Source organism: Mugil cephalus, chromosome 23 (assembly GCF_022458985.1).
Source record: "Mugil cephalus isolate CIBA_MC_2020 chromosome 23, CIBA_Mcephalus_1.1, whole genome shotgun sequence".
Taxonomy (NCBI): Eukaryota; Metazoa; Chordata; class Actinopteri; order Mugiliformes; family Mugilidae; genus Mugil; species Mugil cephalus.
Window position 1 is genome coordinate 3,509,279 of NC_061792.1, and position 13,756 is coordinate 3,523,034.

A 13,756-nucleotide genomic window follows, 5' to 3' on the forward strand; every position below is an offset into this window, starting at 1 on the left:
GGGAAACAGGGAATTTCAGAAGGTTTGTGTGGACTAGGGTCTGGATTTTCCACCTGAATTACGTCTTCGTCAATAAATTAGGTTTAATCAACCATTTGGATTATGCAGTAACTGTTTGACTTTGTATGGTACTTCACTCTTGTGTCGCACCATGTCGCACCCCTAAAATCCACCGGGTCCATCTGCGTCGCGTATTGTAAGCGTCGCGTCATCGCGAGTAATACGCGCCCATTAAAGTCAATGTATCAACCTCCACCGGCTCCGTTGTGCTCCGTTTCAGACGCATCTCAACGCTCAGCCACGCGGGCATTACGCGTCTGTTCTATTTTTGACGCTCAAGCGAGCCGCACGCGTCAAGCTGGACAGAAAGTGGATTGTTCAGACAGGAAGTCAGACAGAAATTGCAGCGCGAATCCGGTCGTTTTTCAACGTTTTTCATCATAAAATCATTTATGATACAACACATTCATTATATATACATATATTCATTTATAAGGACAATACAAGAAAGGACAAAGCCTGAAAAGTAATCCCGCGGTCTCGTGTACATCTAGGATTATCACGTGATCGTGTGATCTCGCGTGAATATGGCCAGCTCGCAAGCCAGCGCTGCGCTGCCGTTCTGCGCCCGTGTCTCCGCCCGGTGAGTGTTGACGCCGAGTTGAGGACGGACCAAATACGCGACGCTTGCGCGGCGTGATGCGGACGGACCCGGTGGATTTTCGGGGTGAGCGTTCCACAAGCGAGTGACTGCAACAATAGTGGTGGCACAGCAGGGGGCGCCAAAGCTTCACCAGTAGCCTGTAAGCTTATCCACATCCGCATGGATACAATTTAAACGAGTTGAACATTGTCCAGTACATTGAACATTTTGGAATTATAAAACTAAGACAGTCCAACAGTTATATATGAATATAAATGCAAAATGCATCACAAGTGTATAAATGACATGTGACAGTAAAGAGACACTTGATTAAAAAAAAAAATCACGTAAGAGAAGAGTTCCTGCAGACATTCACACCATAACACAGCCAAAATGATCACCAAATTAATATAAAGTTGTAAAAAAAAAAAAAAAAATTAAATATTGAAGAATGAGAGGGTCCTTAGTTCAGTGAATAACTGTGAATTCAGAGCAATCAGTCTCACCACTAGGGTGCAGCAAAGCATTGCAGTGAATCTCCAACAACCACTCTCAACCTCACTCAGAATGACTTCATTAGGAAATATGAAAAACTGGACCCATTTTCCACACACATTTATTACAGGATACTGGCCCAATGTTGACATAGAAACCTTTAAATGCTTTAGTGAGGTATTAAATCATATGATCTACCGAAAGGCTCCAGCTGACCCTCGGCATCCTTCTTGCTGTGAGCAGGTCGTAGCCATTCCACCACAGCGCTGAAGTTAAATGGAGCCACACAATAATATGAATAAAAGAGAAGAACAAATTAGAATTGATGATTTTTCAAAATCTAACACAAGACATTTTATTATTATCATCATGACACCAACTATTAAGTTCTTAATTATTCCTCTTGAACTGAGCTGAACCTATTAGACTAGTTACATCCGTTCTACCCATGGTGGTGATGAAGCCCCGCCCCCTTTCCCTGGTGAAGTACATAGAGAGGAGAAACAAAACATAACTCATTCATTTAGTCATCATATTCAACCGGGATTTGTTTAATGCCACTGAGCCTTGAGCTGTTTGCCAAGGATTGACGTCAATCCACTATTCAGTCCTGGCCCTTTCATACCGTCAGTGACACGATTCAAGTTGTCACATTGCTAAACTGGCATGTGACAAAAAGCTGTCGAGAAGTTAATTCTGGCTTGAAATGAATAATGAGTCTGCCTGATAGCAATCCAGGTTATTTGCTGTTGGTCTGATCAGTGGAGCCATGGTTCACATATTTCCTGCATGACTGTTTCTAGCTATTGCAAATGGAAACTATGTGTGGTTCTAGGAGGAAACAATAATATGCTGCTTTTCTTTGCACCTTTTGGGCTTACTTAAATATTATTTCAGTATTTTATCTGATTAGATTAACACTTAAACTACTTGATAAGCATAGGGTAGCATACAGCACCTCCTGCTGGCCAAAACCCGAAAATAAATTTAAATGCAAAAAAAAATAAATAAAAAGATTTATGAAGAGCGACTTGAGATTCAATATTCTCTATTCTAAATCAGCACTGAACAGTACTACTGCTGTAGCCTGCACCCTGATACAATTGTACATGTACACAAGTGCGGGTGGCACATGTCGTTGTCATCCTGCCAGTGCATTACTCCTCCTAAGCCCCGGCTTATTGGGGAAAAAGGGCAAAGAGTAAAGCTGAGGCAGCCAGATAGCAACCTGAGACGGGACACACCTGTCACTCAGACCGGAACAACCTCTCACTTTTAGCATGGACACATGGGGAAATTAGCCCTAGAGTTCTTAGCATTTGGCGTACCAGAGTTGTAAGCGTATTTATTTCCTCCTTTAATAGTTGCACAGAATGAGAGGTGGGCGCCGTCATAGGCCGCTAACCGTCTCCCTAGGGCGCCACAACCCGCCTGCCGCCACACTGCCCGCTTTTGGATTAACCAAGAGTAAAGCAGACTCAGACGCTGCAAAGGTACGGATTACACTGAGCTTCAAAATCTTTTTGTTTGCCCCTCTTTATATATAGTAGTGTTTCCCTTACCTTTATCTTAGGCCCCGCCCCCTTTGAAGGCCAAGTTAATTTTACTTTTACTGAGTTTTAATATGAATTTCTAAATAAATTTCCTCAACAAAAAAATTCACAAACTCCACGTCATTACGCGGAACGTAAGATGAATCGAGATACAGGCCGAGTGGTTCTACCTAGTTACCCGGATGTTCAGACTGGATATTTTTGAGGTTGAATTTTTTTGAGGTAAAATTTTTTGGAGGCAAAATTTTTTGATGAAGTTTTTGAGATGTTGATTTTTGTGAACTGAATTTAGTTAGAAATTCATTCACAAACTCTGATGGCACAGAAATACTTCCATAAGTCTGGCTCTTTTTGAGGTTGAGTATTTTAAGGTAGAATTTTTTGAGATATTTTTTAACTTTTTGATCGCATAGTATTATTTTCATATACATTTTCTACTTAACATAATTTCCTTTATTGAACAAATACCCTTATGTTAATCATCTTATTTACATGGCAGCATGTCATTTCTGTTTATACATGGTAGTGCATTTACACTTCTCTACTCTCTGTACTGAGAGCAACTAACAAAAGTGGAATGAACTAGCGGAGAAATGTTCTGAAGTTGTCATGTTGATTCCTAATTATTTTGATTCACATACTCATATGTATCCCATACTCAACTATATGCACAAAGAGACACGAGATGTTATGGTCAAACATTTATTCAGTTGTAACTCAATATTCCTTTTTCAAAACAAGTCAACAGCTAGTGAAAAGGTAGCTAAGATCCTTATGTATTCTTCAATCCCATAACGACACAGTGCACAGTGATGCTTCCGTTAGTGGATATTCCCCCCCCACCTCAAATGACATCCACAAGAAGAAAGCTGGACCCTTCATGTCACCAACACAGAAATCCGATTACAGAGAACTACAAAGAATGCGCGACAAGATTTAACAAGCTAATCTAACAAGCAAAAAGTACCTTTAGAAATAGACATTCTGCTCTGGTTAAGTGGCACTTGATTGCTATAACTCCCCCAAATCTTTAAATTTAGAGCCGACGAAAGACCAGTTATGCTTTGTTTTCTGTGTTTGCAACTCGTAAAACAGATGGGCAGAGCAGGAGAAGGGAAAAAAAAAAAAAAAAAGCTATAGGCACACACACATCGGTTAACGCAGGGGTTGCCTACGGAAAACAGAGGTGCGTTTTCACTCAAGTATTTTAAAAAACTGCAACTGCAATTTTACACGTCTTTTTACAAGTTTTAACATATCCTGTGTAACAAACATAAACTGTATATAAATATGGACAATGCGCCCCCACTTCCCTGTCAACCTTATACTATTTTCTCAGTTTGCGGTGGAGGGTGAGCTGGGGGGGGTTACAAAACACTTGGGAAGGCAACTGGCAGTCACCAGGGGGAGCCCTACTTGCTTAGGATTCACTTTCGAGGAGCTGTTTATGACGTCCATCTTTATTTACAGTCTACGGTGACAACATTGAGACATGTGGACGAACACTTAACGTCGACACTTAAAATGTCAGATTCAACAAGTGTGCGCACAGCGAACAGAAAGACGAACTGACCCGCACACACGTACATCGTTTTGGTTGTTGAAAAGACTAGAAACGGTTACACCTATACAAGCACAATCTTTTAAAAATGGGGTTACACCTCGACAGGCAGGTGGGGTTTAAGTCAGTCAGTGGTTGAATACATGTTTGCATTTTGTCCCCTCATACATTAGCTGAAAGAGTTTTCTTTCAAAATACTATTTCGTTACCATAATTACCATTGTTAAAGACCTCAGATTAACAAGGACTGTGCGCATATGTTCTACATTCACACATAAATGTACAACATTTTCATTACAGTAACAAGAATGCGGTTGCTCTTATTTTGGGACGATATCTCCAGAAGAAGAAAAACGCTGCACAGGTTGACCGTATAATACGAGTAAGGCGAGCTTTGACTTTTTGCTCTCCGCAAAGCAGCTGTGAAAGTGAAGCAAGAGACAGAGTCAGACACTAGTGAAGAGTGAGGGGAGCCTTCGCGGCCGGCATGACTTCTTCGGTGCGGGGAAACGCGGCTCAAGAGCATCAGAAAAAGCGCAGGCCAGCGGTGTAAAAATGTGTGCAGCCTCTACAGCTCACTGACATATACTGTATGTAGCACCCTAGCATATATCCACATCGATATGTCTAATGATTCAGTTTAAAAACGTTTGCCTCTTCGCTTTATGTTCCAGACTCTAGATGAGGAAAACATGACTCATCAGGACGATGCTGCATACATGTCATGTGGGAATGAAGCCACATCCAAATCACTCTTATGGTCTAGTACAGACATTATTTGTACCTGATCAACATCCTGCATTTTTTTTTTTTTTAGCAAAAATATCAACACAATCCAAAAATCCAGAAACGTCTTCTTAGACTAGAATTAAAACATTAGCATATATGATTTCCTACGCTTCAAAATGAATATTACCTCCCGTTCAGCAGCGGTACATCTCATCTGATGGCTAAATCGGATGAACCGTTTCTTCTACAAGGAACATCATTGTCCTGCGTTTCCCACGGAACATGAATGCAGCATTCAAAGCAATGTGTTCTCGCTTCGTCTCGTGACATGCTCATCTAGGGGGCGTCGCAGGACCCCTCGGGGAGTCTTCTCAAAGTCCCCCAACCCCCTCCCCCCCCCCCCAAAACCTCCTTCAAAGCTCCGACAGCGTGTTCAGCTCTCGACCAATCACTTTAGGATGAAATGTTTACGGCCGTCAGGTTGCGCCCGCCGCGGATTGCGCTCACTGCTCGACCGCGGGCGTGAAGTCGGGGCGGCGGGTCTGGATGATCTTTGGCCGCGGGGGGCGGGGCCTGTCGTCCTGGTCGCTGTCGTCGGGGGCCGAGCTGTCGTCGCGCTCGTCCTCGCAGACGTGGACGACCACGCTGGGGGTGGTGGGCGTGGCGGTGTGGAGCTCGTACTTGTCCCCTGGAAATTAACAGTGCAGTAGATTTCTGAGCCCGCTTTAGAGAGGCCAGCGAGACTGAATAATAACTTTTACTATACCGCATCTTTTAAGGAGGTTCAAAGCTTAGCTTGTAAAAAAAAAAACATCTCGATGACGTTCAATGGCAACTGTCAATCATGATGTCACATCCTATTTTTATAATTTTATGGACTATTTAGTTAGAAAAATATCTAAAACTAATTTTCTAGGTAAAAATAGACACTTGACAGAAACCGTCTTAAAAATAATAAATAAAAATTTGGTCCCATCCACTAACACTATAACCTATATTGCAGTCAGCCACCAGGGGGAGCTCTACTTGCTTTAGCTTCACTTTTTGCATTTTTTTCCAATCCATGGAATAAATTAAACCACGCCGTGTCATGTACCTGGTCCGAGTTTGGAGATGGCGCACAGCAGGTCGTAGTTAATGACTGGCGTGGCGTCCTTAGACTGCTCCCAGCCGACTGGAGGGGAGGCAGGTGGGGAGATCAAGAACTGCTTATCTGGCTTGGGCGGCTCCAGGCGAGGACTCCCGATGTGGACGGACTGTAGGAGAACGGCAGATGTCAGGGTTGGCAACAGCTGAACATAAAATGGGAAGCGATTACAAACACAGGCAGCAGCTTTGAGTGTGCGTGGCTCAATATTATGGAGCCTTAAGGTTAAACAGTGTCAGACAAAGAACCAATCTGTGAGAATGATAAAGATTCTACCGATCAATAACAGCCTGAAAGCTACTGACCTGTAGCCTAAATATTCTCGTCATTTCTCATAATAAATGTTTGGAGGGTTATATTTTGGGTCCATACAAATGGCAGCACAGAGATGCCATCCAGATTGTGTTAAGTGGCATTAGTGAGCTTTAAGAGCTTCAGGAGGATTAGTTCTTTATGCCAAAGGACAAATACTTAAGTATTACCTGAGCAAAGTAAAGTCTCATCTCTTTGCCGTTGAAGTCGGTCTTGTGCAGCCGGAGCCTCGCCTCGGCTGCGACCAGAGCGTCACTGAAACTGATCCTCACCCGCCGGAAGGACTTGAAGTACTGGAACTGCACCTCCGGGTCAAACGAACGGAACAACGCCTCGAACCTGGCCTGCAGGGCGAGAGGAAGGGGAAGGGGAAGGGGAGGGGAGGGCGAGCGGTGAGAACAGATGTGGGCGACGCGATGACTGGAATCTGGAAAAGATTACACCAGGTTCCACTTCTACTTCATTTGTTCCCTTCAGCTCTTCCTTCACCTCCTATCTAAAAATACTAACACTGTGGGCCAGAGACGGCCGTGGAGGCAGTTAAGAGAATTGAAGATGTGATGATTAAAAATGATAAAAATAGCCAACAGACACTATATCTGTCCTTCCTCTTTGCCGCAGAGAGCCTGTAGCCAGTCTGTGTCCGACTGTGCGTCAAGGGGGAGCTGTGGACTCAATTTTAGATGTCCAATTATTGTTATAGAAGATAATTAGTTAAGAGAGACGAATGGACGCGGCGGCTCACAGATGTCCATTACCACTAAACCCAGACAACGTGTCCCGGCCGCATTGACGGACCGCCAACCCACGTCCTCTCCTCTCCGACTAGAGCTTCGCCTCGTTCTTTTCGCGCTCCGGTTTTCCCGTCTCGCTTTGAAAAGCGAGTCACCACAAATCGAACGTGACGGACCTTCCGCTGCCGCTGGAAACGGCGTAACGGTGATATTTCTCAGAGCTCTTTCTCAGACGCATTCTGTGTCGTGTAGTCGTGCGGCGCCCTAATCCCCTACGCGCAACGCACGCAAGTCCCGCGTTCGTGGTTCTGAAACAACGGCACTGATGGCGGAACGTCGGTGTACGTGGTTTTACACTTGATGTGATGAGACGCATCTTGATGCAAGGTGAGAACGGGTCCAAAAGATACTTATCTGGCTGCCGTCACAGTTGGTGTTGAAAAGTGTGTGTCTTTGTTTGTATGACAAGTTATAAATGCAGATAAGAAATTCCTCTTGGCGTGCTTGAACAAAAAAATAAAATAAAAGAAAGATGAATTAGCTGATATGTGTGTGGCTTAGCTTAGATAGATAATGCATAAGAAGAGGGTATATGATCCCTATGCGGCATAATACAGCTTAATACACAAATGTGTGTTTAAATAAGGGTAATCCCTCAGATGTGTAAGAGGTTTTACACTTCACAGAGAAAGATGAGGGCAAACTGGAAACTATAACGGTATATTAGAGTATTTCAACAGAAAAAGCACAAAATCCCTAACCTGATTTCGTCTCTGAATCTCATTACACCGTTTGGATTCCTTCACGGGGCGCGTTTCGTCCCGAGAACGAATTCCACCTCTGCACGCAACCATCAGAGCAACTCTGCTGTGCCTGGATGACGTACGCGACCACACCGTTCCGTTCATTACCTCATAAAGCCCACCCAAAATATCTGACTCCAGACCAACTTTCCCCTACGAGGGTTTCGTGGGAAGGAAAAAGAAAAAGAGTTCTGGCTTGCTTCCAGGTAATAAAACCCCACACATGAACAGAAAATTTGCTGGAAAACTTGTAGCCGGCCAGAACGTACAGAAGTACTGGAAAGTAACATACTCCTGAACACATTCATTTAATTCATTTTAGCGACACTCCAACAGTGACTTGGCGGCGACGACTTCAAAAAGACGACTTCGACTTAATAATGCTCAGATGCACGCAAAATTGTGCAGACACAAGGATTGTGCTGCTCTCTTACCTTCGCTTCGGGACGGTGGAACACTTCCTGGTTGGTCACCGAGGCGACCAGGCAGAAGCGGTTACCCTTAGCGGTCTTGATGTGCATGATCGGCGACCCGGACAGCTGAAACCTCCTCCACCTGATGACCGCGGACAGGGCGCGACGGAACGCCAAAACCGACAGCGACAAGGAGGAGGGCGATGACGGCGATGGAGAGGAAGGGGGGAGACGGAGGAGAGTTGCCTTCCCCAGGGTGACAGCTGAGTGGGAAGTATATGTACGCTTCTTGACGCGAAAGCGGTCCGGTCTTCTTTTCGCGCGGGTCCTCGCACGTGGACCTTCCTTCGCAGACCTCCCGGGGAACCGGTCCACGTCGCTGCCTAATCCACAATCCGAGGGTGTCACTCCTGAGCGTGCCGTCGCGGACGATGAGAGAAAGAATCTTCCCTTCTTCTGGTCCAGCGCTCTAAATATCTGCTTTATTCCTGCCTCCTTTGGTCACTCTTTCCGAGGACGCAGTGCAGCAGTCTGCGAATGGGAGGAATTTTCCAGAGGTTTGGGTGTGGAGACCCACAACTGTCATTCAGCCTGATCAAACGCCGTCTCTCTCTCTCTCTCTCTCTCTTACATCCTGCTCCACATACACTCAAATGAGACCCTGCCAGCCGATGACGCATTACCCACAATCCTCTCCCTCTCTCTGTGGTCTCATAAATCTGTTCATTCACTCTAGTCCAATCGCCGGTTGAACTGGGAGGGGCGTTTTTTTTTTTTTTCTCTCCCTTTTCTCCCCCCCTCTCTATCTATCCTTCTACTACCAGGCGCTGACTAATCATACAGACACAAGGGCAACGAGAGTGCGTGGGCGTGCGTCTGCGAGTGAGATGCTGGAAAAATAATCACAGCTGAGCAAACTGACACATTAATCTGCTTTCTGCAGCGGCTGAATGCGGAAAGGAGCCGCTTGTCGAATGGAAAAACAACGCTCCGGGAAAGAAAAGTGGAAAGGTTGACAGCAAACGCTGGGTATGCGGAACGCCGCGTGGAAGAAAACCTTATGATACTTCCTGCTGCGATTGTCGCCGTTCCAGACGTTTTTAAAGTGGTCGGATTTAATCCGTCATGAGTCTCGTTCAAGGCCGATCCTTTGTATCAAGATGCCTTCTTCCTCTTCTGTTTCAAAGGTGGTTGGCTAGCAACAGTGCAAGTACACCGATGTGGATGTTTGGCGAGGTGATTACCAACTTGATTCACCGCAAAAAAAGAAAAGAAAAGAAAGAGAAGGTGCCGAGTGCACTTAGGCAAAGGCTGCGCCCAAACAACAACAAAAGGACGCTGTGTCTTAAGTAAGAGAAAAGGTTCCCAAAGACAGAGTCAAGAGACAAATGTTCCAAAGACATCCCCAGATCTGCGATAAAACAGACTGCAAGGGCTGCGATTCGATTGGTAGCTGGAGTTCACCGTTTGAAAAAGTTCACCGAGGAGGTCTGCACCTCCCCAGAAATGAACGCAGACACAAACACTTGACTTGCCGTTGGCGAAATTCAATTGCTGTTGTTGAAAATGAAGCAGGAACCAGAAACGAAAAGGAATCCGACCGGCAAAAAAGACACCTAGCAATCCGGCGTAGGCTACGTACGTGGGTTGCGGCGTCTATGTATCACAGTACCCTAACCCTAACCCTAACCCTAACCGAGCCTTTAGACTAGATGACTTCTGTAGTACAGACTACCCGGGTTTCTGGAGTCAAGGTACAAGCTACCGTCTCCTCATTACATCAGCTTGGGCAGCCCTGTCTTCAGACTTAATTTAGTCGTACAGTGCATCTGGATCGAGAGTCGGATTCCCGACAGATTCCCGAATAAAGGCGTCATTGGGGCATCCTATATTTGTCCTGCATTACCCAAGGAATATGACGAAAATGACTGCAGCAGTGGCACGGCTCTCTTTCATTTTGTCTGTCTGTTTTACTTTTTTTTTTTTTAATGTTTCGTGATGATGGTGATTAGAGATTAGAGCACACAATCCACCGACTACACACAATTTCGACGCATCCTGGCAACCCGCAACCCGCAACCCCAATTCAAGGATCATGTGCGCAGCTGCCATTTGCGTGGGCAGGGGAGGCCAGTTGAATTCTGAACCCTTTCCGGCTATGGAGGGGGGGGGGCACTTCGTCTAAGGATTAGTAAGGCTTGATGCTTTGCTTGGCTAAAACATTTCCCTATAAAATGATAGTTGACAGGAATCAGATCCATGACAAAATCATGCTCAACAAACAATCATATTGGCCAAGCAACCCTCACCCTCAGGGTGTTTTAACAGTAAGGCGACGGCTACTGACAGACATGACATAGTTCAACAATAGTAATGCACAGTTAGTGATGCCCCCTCCTTCCGTCACCCAGCAGGAAACGCAATTTAATGTTCCAACGTCCCACTTATTGTTCAGCAGAGCACTGCCTTTCCAAAAGATAAGGGTCAAAAAGCTAAACAAGCCAAACTCGCTACACCTGTGTGTGAAAGATGATCAAAAAGACGTCGACTGACTCATGTCAACATTCTATTCTCCAAGCTCCGGCACCGAGCTCCTGCTCCTGTTCCCACCGAGCTCCAATTTCTACTTTGTTACTACTATATAGCACGCTTGCTCTCTTTCTCCCTCCTCCTCCTCCATGTTCTTGTGAATATATCTGGCCTGCCCTGCTGGAGTTGTGTGTCTCTGACCTGTAGAGCTTCACACTACATCTGTTGTCGTGTTCTCATCAACCTGCCCAGTCTTCACAGCCTGCAGCTACCCACTCCCACCTGAATGTAAAATTTTCCAACCTGCCTACTATTCCTCTTATATTTAATCACTGTAGCAGCTAACTCGCCTGTGACAGAACTACTGATGTCACCGACGGTTCTATTTATATTCGTTCTCAAACTGTCGTGTGACATCATCAGCTACATCTTGCATTTGTATCGTCATCAGATTTTACGTTTGCTTTAGTCAGATGTATGTATGACAGATGTTTGTTTATCTTGTTTCTCCTGCTCTTCTCCCACTCTTTTTTTTTTAACTCTACAAAAATCTGCCAGATCCCTCCATATGAGCTGGGTTCTGCTTAATATATCTTCCTGTTCAGAGGGTTTTCCTGTTCCTGAAAAGAGTTTATCCTTATCCACCGTCACCTTCAGGCTTGCTCTCAAGGCTTCAGGCCAGATTTTGAGAAAATCTGTATAGTTATTAATGCTATAAAAATAAAACGGAATTGAACAATGATTCTTCCTCACAAAGGACAAAAGGTATTTATGGAGTTCCTCTGGGTTTTGTGCTAGGACCTATACTTTTCACCTCATACATTATTATTATTAGGAACTACATACATTTTTTCACTGTGCAGATGATACTGACCATTAGAGAATGGATATGTAACATCTGAGGGTGTCCTGTGGTGTCTGCCAACACAATATTGTTAGTGGGGGCCTTTGGGTTAAGGGGAGGGGCCTCTGTGGATCATCCCACCGATAATTGATCAGTTTGGGATCTTGGGAATTTGGAAGCAGGTCAACACCTTGTGCTGTTTTTCACGTTTCGAGTTGTTCTAATTTGTGTCAGGCTGCTGCCATCAGGGGGTGTAATTGCTATGGGGCGGGGGTACCTGGTCTGGTCTAGGTGGGTGGGTGGATGTGCAAAATCCACATGAATGGCACGTCCAAAAGTTTCCCAGCAGAACACCAAACTGTCACAAGATGGTCAATGTAACTCACATCTCCTGTCAGTGGTCTTAATGTTGTGGTCTAGTGGTTAGGATTTGTGGTTCTCACCGCTGCGGTCTTACTTTTTACTAAATTTCCCTCAGGATAAGTAAAACATCTATCTAATTTAATTGGTGTATGTGAAACATTGTACTAGGGGGCCACACCTTACATCGACCTGCAATGCAAATTGTCTGGACCCCCCTGATTACGTCACGGATAGGGCGTCCATCTTTATATACAGTCAATATGAATTTACAGAGCATAGCACCAAACTCCCTTCAAATGTTAGGCGATTTAGCACGTCCTTGCTCACCCGCTTAAGCCCATTATACACAACACATTAGTTTACGTGTCTTACGAACCCAAAAGCAGCACCCTTGACTTCGGCATACACCAAATACACATAAACGACCCAATAACATGCCGCTGCTTGTTATTTTAACGCACCTTCAGTATGCCATCGGTGAACAAATCCTCCGGGGCTTTGCATGCTATCAGTGCATTCGGTAAGTCGGTGAACTGGACATCCACAGTGGCCTCTTCCTCCTCGCCGCCGCCGCCACCATTCTCTGCCCGCTGCATCACGGCTTGTAGGAGAACTCGAGACTTGTCTCTGGAAAAGGGGACGAGTCGTGTTAGCGAACCTCGAGTCCGCGCAGTTAAACGGCGCAACAACACCCGGCCCACGTCGGCCACATCCCCGACATTGGTAGCTGTTGAAAACACTTAGAAACGTAGAATTAACTTTCCGTGGCACGTACCAGCAACGCGGTGAGCGCTATTTCATGACAGTGTGGTGGATTCAAACAGCGCTGTCCGCGGCGGTTTCCTCCGCCAGCACAAGTAAAAGCTGCAAAGCTGCTCTTCAGTGTATTAGCTTTAAAGCAGCTCTAAGCTGGCTAACAACTTACGCAGACCAGGAACCTAAACAAGTGAGACACGGCCTTCTGTGAATGTCTTCGATTTGTCACTCGCGGCCGAAGGCGGCCGTGTTTTTTTGTTTTTGTTTTTTGTTTTTTTGCAACGGCCCTCAACCGAAACTACACAATGTCCTCTTAATATTAACTATAAATGCAGCTATGGGAGCATTTGCGTTAGCATGGCGCAGAGGATAAAGGAGATGACGTAAACTGAACAGCAGCTGGGCGGATCGATCCAAATATTGTTAATGTAGATACCAACCCTGGTATCGATATTAGCCCATACCAATGCAATGATGTCGATACTTAAGTTTGAGTTTCTCTGTTGTGCGACTGCAGCGGTAGCCACGTAGTATGAACAGCACAACAAACACCTCTGAAAGTCTGTAGTTAGCTTTAAAGGACGACTTGACTGTGTTTGTCTACAGGTGTCAGATGTACGGCCCGTGGACCAACACAGATGACCAAAAGGGCCAAATCTGGCCCACTGCGTGAATTTGCAAATGTGAAAATTAGTCTTCCAGACAAAAGCAAATTTGTCACAAAAGAATTTTGACAATAGTGCTAACCATTTACACGTACCGTAAACATGAGTTATGGTACTTCATCACCATATCACCAGAGATACGTTCAGGCTTTATAGGATAAAGAAATATAACTTTTTTTGACTGATTTTTTATTAAATATAAACATTCT

General features: G+C 45.0%; 1 protein-coding gene across 2 annotated transcripts; it reads right to left on the reverse strand.

The window, feature by feature from the left end:
- Window positions 1-3,379: 3,379 nt before the first annotated feature.
- Window positions 3,380-13,272, reverse strand: rcan1b (regulator of calcineurin 1b). Of its 2 annotated transcripts, none has more exons than XM_047576669.1 (5): window positions 12,902-13,272; window positions 12,588-12,753; window positions 6,611-6,784; window positions 6,078-6,237; window positions 3,380-5,669 (listed from the first exon to the last, which is right to left on the reverse strand). In XM_047576669.1, the coding sequence occupies exons 2-5, from the start codon at window positions 12,720-12,722 to the stop codon at window positions 5,485-5,487; spliced, it is 654 nt and encodes a 217-aa protein (XP_047432625.1). In that variant the 5' UTR covers window positions 12,723-12,753; window positions 12,902-13,272; the 3' UTR covers window positions 3,380-5,484. The 2 variants fall into 2 exon arrangements, with proteins under 2 accessions (XP_047432625.1, XP_047432626.1); XM_047576670.1 differs by lacking the exon at window positions 12,902-13,272 and adding an exon at window positions 8,412-8,921 and having other exon boundaries at window positions 12,588-12,727.
- Window positions 13,273-13,756: the final 484 nt, after the last annotated feature.

Coding starts and splice junctions, on each gene's coding strand:
- rcan1b (XM_047576669.1), bottom strand. CDS start 12,722: ATGCAGCGGGCAGAGAATGGTGGCGGCGGCGGCGAGGAGGAAGAGGCC. Junction 6,238..6,610: donor TGAGACTTTACTTTGCTCAG/GTAATACTTAAG, acceptor GTTCTCCTACAG/TCCGTCCACATCGGGAGTCC. Junction 5,670..6,077: donor CATCTCCAAACTCGGACCAG/GTACATGACACG, acceptor GTTAATTTCCAG/GGGACAAGTACGAGCTCCAC.